General features: G+C 36.0%; 1 protein-coding gene across 1 annotated transcript in view; it reads right to left on the minus strand.

The window, feature by feature from the left end:
* The window catches only part of LOC135216024 (uncharacterized), a 93,796-nt gene that overhangs the window by 64,465 nt on the left and 21,831 nt on the right, over positions 1-7,500 (minus strand). Inside the window, exons 2-3 of the mRNA XM_064250961.1 lie at positions 6,486-6,539; positions 1,788-1,944 (exon numbers count right to left, since the gene is read on the minus strand). Of these exons, the coding sequence (XP_064107031.1) occupies positions 1,788-1,944; positions 6,486-6,531 (203 nt within the window). The 5' untranslated portion in view covers positions 6,532-6,539. The remainder of the gene's footprint in view (positions 1-1,787; positions 1,945-6,485; positions 6,540-7,500) is intronic.

The following is a 7,500-nucleotide window of genomic DNA, read 5'->3' on the forward strand; positions in this document are numbered from 1 at the left end:
GTAAGTCATGTCACCGGGAAGTTAGAGTGACGTATCGACTTATATATATTCACAGATGCCTGAAGCTAACGACTCCATTATTTTGAAATTCCATTCTCTCTCATCCAAATGACTCGATTCCAGGCGCTCTTTTTAGCTACGAGACTTGATTGCTTCCACGATGAAGCCTTCTTACTTAGACAAAGTCATGAAAGTTTGATGGCGTTCAGGCAACGAGGGTGAAATTATATTGATGCTTCAATAATGCACAATAATGGCGTGTCTTGGGCCGTTCTGGAACGCAATAGTCGATACCAGTTCCTTCTTGAAGGAATGAACAGGCAACTGGAGCAATATAGCATGTTGTTTTACTGCCATGCACTTAGTAAGGTTTTTTTTTCAAGCCATTAATTTATCTATCCTCGCTATTCGTTGACTGAATAGTAAACTGCATGATCAGAACTAATACGGTGACGTGCAGATGTTAAGAGCAGTATGATTTTATACTAGACGTTTATGGTTATCGAGTGCAAGATCATTGTTATTATCATAATTGTCATTCCAAATGATAATAAATAATTCAACTTATGAATAAGCGACATTTATTCAATACGAAACAGTTGTATGTAATGACGTGAAAAAACACGCAAGACCTAGCAAATGACACCATTAAAAAAATATTCCAATTCTCTCACAGGGCAATAATTGTTTTGCGTGCGCACGTACGCTTACTTATTTGTAATTACGGGGTATGAGCACTCTTCTTATTGAACCGCTCCCCACCAGTTGTTAGTTTGCAATTTTATGCAACCGTTTCATGGCCAACAGATCTCAGTGCTTGATTTCCCTGTGTAAATGGGCGTTTGGTCTGGAAACCCATATGTTTTTATGTCACTTTTTTAAGTCTTTCGCGATAGTTCGTGGCTCGTTGCTCTGCATTCTCAAATAGGAACGTTCTATGAAGGTCTATATTGCGCATTAGGTGTTTTATGTTGAATTCATCAGTGGTAAAGGAGACTTTGGTTCTCGAAGAAAGAATTTTTTTGATCGTGTGTGGTGATACGATAAATGCTTCGTTATCCGTTTTTGTCACTCGTGACCCTTAACCTTGTGGCGCCAGTTTACGCAATCCTCAACACTGTATTAAAAATTTAACATTAAAAAAACAGCAGTTTTGAGGATTCGAGTATAACCAATAGCAGTCCAAAGCGATGGACGACGAGAGGTCTCTCGAAATGTTGACCAAATGCCCTTATCCGCGAACTTTTGAGTTTTATGGTAAAAAGGTCGTTTGTTACGAGTCAGAGCAGGTGCTAAACTTGATACAGTAAAAATACATGGACGATCGAAGCTGTGACATCGATACGTTTAAAGGACACCAGCCAAATTAGACGTCACGAGCTGGTTAATTGCGAGGGTTAATTTACTGGGAATAGGTTTTGCTGGTTCGAGCAATGTTTTCATCAAAACTGTTCTTGCACCAGGAATGGTGTCACATTTCGTAAAAGGTAATAGACGGTGTTGTCAGTCAGGCGCTGGTACTGAAGATTGCTCAAGGGACAAGTAGAGGAAACAAATAAACTAATGCTATGCAGAAGGATAATTATCTAAAAATGAGCATAAAAAAGAAACAAGATCTGAAGGCGTAAAATGAAGAATTAAGATATGGAGTATACAGGAAAGATTTGCAACATGAATACATCAAAAAGATCCGAGCTACATAACAAGAAGAAAGAAGTCTAATTGATCACTAAGAATCGTTGGAAATAGAAATCAAGAAGATTTAAAAAAAAGTGTGAAACACTTACGCCGAGTCCTTGAAGCTGTTGATCTTGTCCAGGACGCCTTTGCCCCAATTTCTCACATCCTCAGAAGCTCCTTTTCCCCAGTCCCCGACGCTCTGGCCAAACTTTTCGAAACTGTTCTTGACGTTGTCGAAGAACTGACTCTGCGCGCCGGTTGCACCTGAGACGTCACGAAAACAAGAAAACATTATGAGAGAAATGACTTGGATAAAAAAAAAGAAAAAACTTACACAAGGCAATCTACTTTCAGTGACAAAAACAAGGAAAAGATAATTAAAAATATTTGTTACGTAAAGATAAAACAAACAGATGGCAAAAGCGAACGAAAATATTAGGTTCCCTGCGTCAAACAGAATTACAATAGTAATAAACTTTGAATTCAAAAACAAATGGAAAGATATATCTATTCATGGTCATTAGTATTTTCCCCCCCCTCTGGTGTTTTCTTGACAAATTGGAGTTATAATTATTATTATTCAATATGAGCACACTTTCACATGAAACAAGATAATAAAAAAAGACCGACTTGCTTCCATTGGACAAAATGGGAAAAGAAAAAATAATTTTTGTCCACTGACTTGAAATTCACTAGCAAGGATTTTCTAGGAATATTCTTAAGGCACTCCAGAACGTGCATGTCCCATAAACTTACGAGGAAAGATATGCAAACTGCCATAAAAATGGTTCTGTTCTCTCAAAACGATAATGAACGTCACGATGAATACTTCATATTTGCTAAATAAAATTAACGAGAGAAATGATATCGCTGTGATCGTTTTCCTCACTCTTTTATGTCTTAAAATTTTGCCCGTTAGTGATTCCATAATCTGCCAAGGAAAGATGTATAAATAGACTAATTCGCTTTGATAGCTACTCTCTGTTAAGGTATGACATTTGCATGATGTATCATCATCGCAGGAAACAATCTGCGAATAAAAAACTAAACAGAAACTGCTCCTATTCACTCGAGTCTATTTATATCATAACGGTGTTTGGCAGAGGAATCTTTTGAAGAGACTTCTGTTATGAATTAATTATTTATGTAAGGATTATCTTCACTTCAGTAGTACTGCTTGCAAGATTTATGTTAATGTAAAAATGTGTGTTTGTTTCTCTGTAGATCATTTAGGACAAACATGACATCATATCAGTGCCGAAGAAAGCCTGTCATTCATAGATAGTAGTAAAGATTGATGCACGAAAGTAAATTTACTGGTTAATCGTGAAATTGCTAGTCATGTAGAGAATGGGAGACACCTTCCTGAGAACATAGCAAGATATGAAAAAAAGAAAAAAAATTGTTGACCTACATGTAAGTGAAAGATCCATTTGTCTAAGGTGTTGTATAATTTCCCAAAATGCTTAAAGAATGGAACAGCCAACCTAGTACCATAGTCTGAATCCGTCCAAAACATGAAAAGGTAAGGGAATAAAAAAAAAAAGAAGAAGAAGGGTTTACGGACGTGATAGACTCGCCCTTTGATGCATGGGAGATGGGAAAAGTCTGGGTACATAGAGGCAGGAAAAAATTCCAAAGCTTATTAGATTTTTGCGGATGGTGCTTGTGTGGACGTCACTTGAGACGGGGTATTGAGCCCAGTAATAAAAGAACCTTCAACTATATTCCCAGACATACCGGTGGTGCAGGAAAGAAAAATGGCATATTGTTTTGTGAAGGTCTTATATATAACTACTGGCCCTTTCACTTTGCGAGGTATGAATGCGTACATATTATTATGTAAGGATAATGATAGTCATCATCTGGAATTTCCCAGAAATTTAGTACATGTTCCTAGTTGTCATTCCTTACTTGTAGAAGCGTTTCTCAGTTCCTAAAAGCAAATTTCAATTACCTTCCCACGTAGGCGGCAGTGCACTGTAGGCATGACTTGGGGTCTTTGCAGCGTCCCTTCGGCCCCCGGCTGCAGTCTCTTTCATTCCTTTTACTGTTCCTCTTCTCATATTCTATTTTTTTATCTGACTTTCCACCTCTCTAACAATTAATTCATTGTGCAACTGCGAGGTTTTCCTCATGTTACACCTTTTACACCTTTCAAACCTTCTCACCGTTAAGTTCAGTCTCAGCGCTGAATGACCTCATAGGTCCCAGAGCTTGTCCTTTGACCTAAATTCTATATCCTACCTATCTATCGATTACTTTCATTCAGTTAGGCACGATAATGCTGAACCTGAAACTTAGGTGCATATCATGCTGTCTCAATAATTGCAAAAGGGAGACGGGGCGATCACTTCATGGTTAAACAACCCCCCCCCCCCTCCCCCTTTTTAATGGGGAGTTCTCTCCTCATTTGTCATGTGTTCCTCGGTCTGGGCTTTACAAGGGTATTGGCTTTTCCTTTTTTTAGAGTTTATTTATAAGAAAAAAATGTTGATTTCTTACCAATGCATACTTAGGCATGCCAATATTTTCCAGATCTTTTTATTTGTTGTGCTTATGATGAATAATAAAACGTGTTCACTAATATTCACCTAAGTAAAAGATATACAGTTCATAAATGCTTTACATCACTATATTGCCAATAAAGATTGACCTCGAGCACCACATGGAATATCTTAATTTAGTAACTGTAAACTTTTTTTCTTGCTGTCACATATAAACCTGTTTTTTAAGTATTGATTATTTATTGTTGAGTAAATTTTTATTATATATAGATATGTGTGTGTGTTTGTATGAGTGAATGTGTCTGTGCGTGGGTCGGGGTGGAAGGGGAGGTTACAGTGGCGCCAAATGGCTTGAGTTTTACAAGAAAGTGATCGCAAAGAATTCACTCTATTACCCAGAAGGAATGTGCTGTAATACTTCTGCACAATTTCAAGGTTATCGAATATTTTATCTTTTCATGAGAAACGAAGGATAAAGCTGCGCAATGATTATCAGTTCGCCATTGCGCGGCCACTACTTTTGATTGCAAATCTTTCACAATGATAATGGTGCAAGAGTTCCCTTCTGCCACAAGATACTGGTTCAAGGTTACGAGGCCATTTATAGACTTCTATTCTTAGAGAATAAACGGTGAAGTTATCTTAATAGTTTATAATAGTTTCGTCCTTAATCGACATAATTGTCTTTATAATTTGAAAAGCCACATGTAGATTTCGGACTTAGAATTTGAGTGAGAGACCCCTTGGGGAGATATCGCCGTCAGTGCACCTCACACGGTATAATGCAGTTCATTACTTAAGGTCCTTTGCAGCGTCCCTTCGGCCCCTAGCTGCAATCCCTTTCATTCCTTTTACTGTATCTCAGCTCATATTCTCTTTCATCTTACTCTCCGCCCTCTCCAAGCAATTGTTTCATAGTTCAACTTTGAGGTTTTCGTCCTCTTACACTTTAAAGCCTCCTTTCTCTCGATTTCCCTTTCAGCGCTGAATGACCTCATAGGTCCCAGCGCTTGTCCTTTGGGTTAATTGTATATTCCAATTCCAATTCCAATTTAACAGAAAGGGAGTTTTCATCATTTTCAAAATTATCTTCGGCTATTTTCTTTCAAGTGTAGAAGAGGCATGACGGGTAGTCTAATACCAATGACCATTTTCCCCAAATAACGAGAACTGTTCCATTTTTATTAACTTTAAATTAAAGGGGATTGCTTTCTATCATACTCAGCTTTTTTTTTTCTCTCTCTCATCAGTAAACTCTTCGTATGCACGTAGTAGAATATATGTCTTATTAATGGCATAAATAACATTTTAGGCCGTCTTTACAGCGATATAATCATTGTGTGGGGGAATGTAAAAGAGAAAACACAAACATCCCTAAGAAATGTAGCAATTCTGTCTTTCTTTCTTTTTTCTTTTTTTCTTTTTTTTTTCTTTGCCACAAGCTAGAAAAATAGAACCGTAGGCTTACACAATGACTAAACGGTAGGTCTGATAAAATAATAGGTTTTTTAAATGTCGATTTTATGTGAAAGTGGCGCAAACAAAGTAAAAAAAAATGGGTTACGTTTCACATTTACCTCAGATACCTTTATTTCTATATTGATATTTTTACTATTTACGTCTGCATTGTACTGCTCTTCTCTTGACTTTGTTTTTTGCTCATGTTTGAATTTGATTTTGAAAAAGCTTGCATGGAGACGTCAAAGTCTCCGCTTGTTCCTAATGAAATGGGTTCACATTTGAAATAGTATTGATGATAACTAGATAAAGATTATTTTTTTAGAAAAATATCATGGTGTATTAGAAAAATATATACTTATTCTTTGACGCCTCGGGTCCTACTTTCAAAGGGACATTTCAGTTTTAGAATTGTTTGAGCCTTCAAGTAATTACCATCGTCATTTTTTAAAAGTAGCATTATCTCTATAATCATCTTGGCGGCTTCAAGCAATTACAACGATAATTTCCCCAAAGAATAAATCTCTTTTCATATTGCTTGAACCTTGGGGCTTATTACTGATAGCAAACTTGAAGGGAATATTATTTTACTCATGCATGAGTAAAATTTTCTTATTAAAGCAGAGTAATATTTTTTATTATTAGAATCAGTTAACTTTAGCATAGAAATATACAATTTTTGGGCCGAAATAAAGAAAAATGTTTATTGTAAGAAAGTAGGCTTTTTTTCATTTAAATAAATTAGCGATTGTATATTGAAATTAAGTAACTTTTTGTGATGAAATAAAGTATTGTTCATTTTAAAATTAAAACAAATAACAAACTCAGTGAAATACTTACAGACAGCAACAATGACCACCACCAACAGAAACTTGGGATTCCTCATTGTGTCACCTGAATGAATGAGAAAAAAACACAGTTGTATTATCACGGTCATTATTTTCATTGCTATCTATTACCGTTTCAATTGCGTACAAAGTCACTCATTATATGTATATATATAGAAATATATATATACACGTATATTATATATATATATATATATTATATATATATATATATATATATACATACACACGTATATATGTATATGTCTGAATGAATGTTATGTATGTATGTATGTAATATAACTTTATTGTGCAATCTTTAGTATTCTCTCCTATCACTCGAGTTAAAAACTCGTTGAATTTCTTTTTACCAAATCATTGAAATATTGTATCTGTCAGTAAAAAGAATATGGTTTTCGCGGCCAAGGTTGAAAAAATGGCATGTAGGTAAACTCCTTCCAAAAGGTATTTTGAAAACCTGAAGTAGCGACATCCTCAAAAAAGAAAGTGCGTATGGTAAAAAACATGTATATAAGCATAGAAAATATGAATATATATATGAACAGACATACATACATCTCTCTCTCTCTCTCTCTCTCTCTCTCTCTCTCTCTCTCTCTCTCTCTCTCAGAAGGGCCTGTATCAGAAGGTGTTATCGCCTTGTAATTCTGAAGTATGACCAGCACACTTACGTCTCATTAGGAAGACCAATAAAAGGTAATATTTTCCCGCCCATTATTGGTTGGGTTCAACACTGAAGCTTTTCGTCGTTTTTCATTTTTGTAGTAAGGGTGGGGGAGGGGTGGGCGATGGGAATTTATCCACGTTCAAAAGAATCGCCGATTAGTTAAAATTGTTATTTTTAGTCCAGAATATTTTTATGAAAACTCAGTCAGATGAAAAAAAAAAAAAAAAAGATCCAATCGTTTGCCCTCAAAAATTTGATATCATACCAAATGTCTTCGAAGATCCTGGCAGCCTTGACACCTCCCTCACCTGATCCAGCTGAGTATTTTACTCGTAAATAC

This window comes from Macrobrachium nipponense, chromosome 6 (assembly GCF_015104395.2).
Source record: "Macrobrachium nipponense isolate FS-2020 chromosome 6, ASM1510439v2, whole genome shotgun sequence".
NCBI classification, from domain to species: domain Eukaryota; kingdom Metazoa; phylum Arthropoda; class Malacostraca; order Decapoda; family Palaemonidae; genus Macrobrachium; species Macrobrachium nipponense.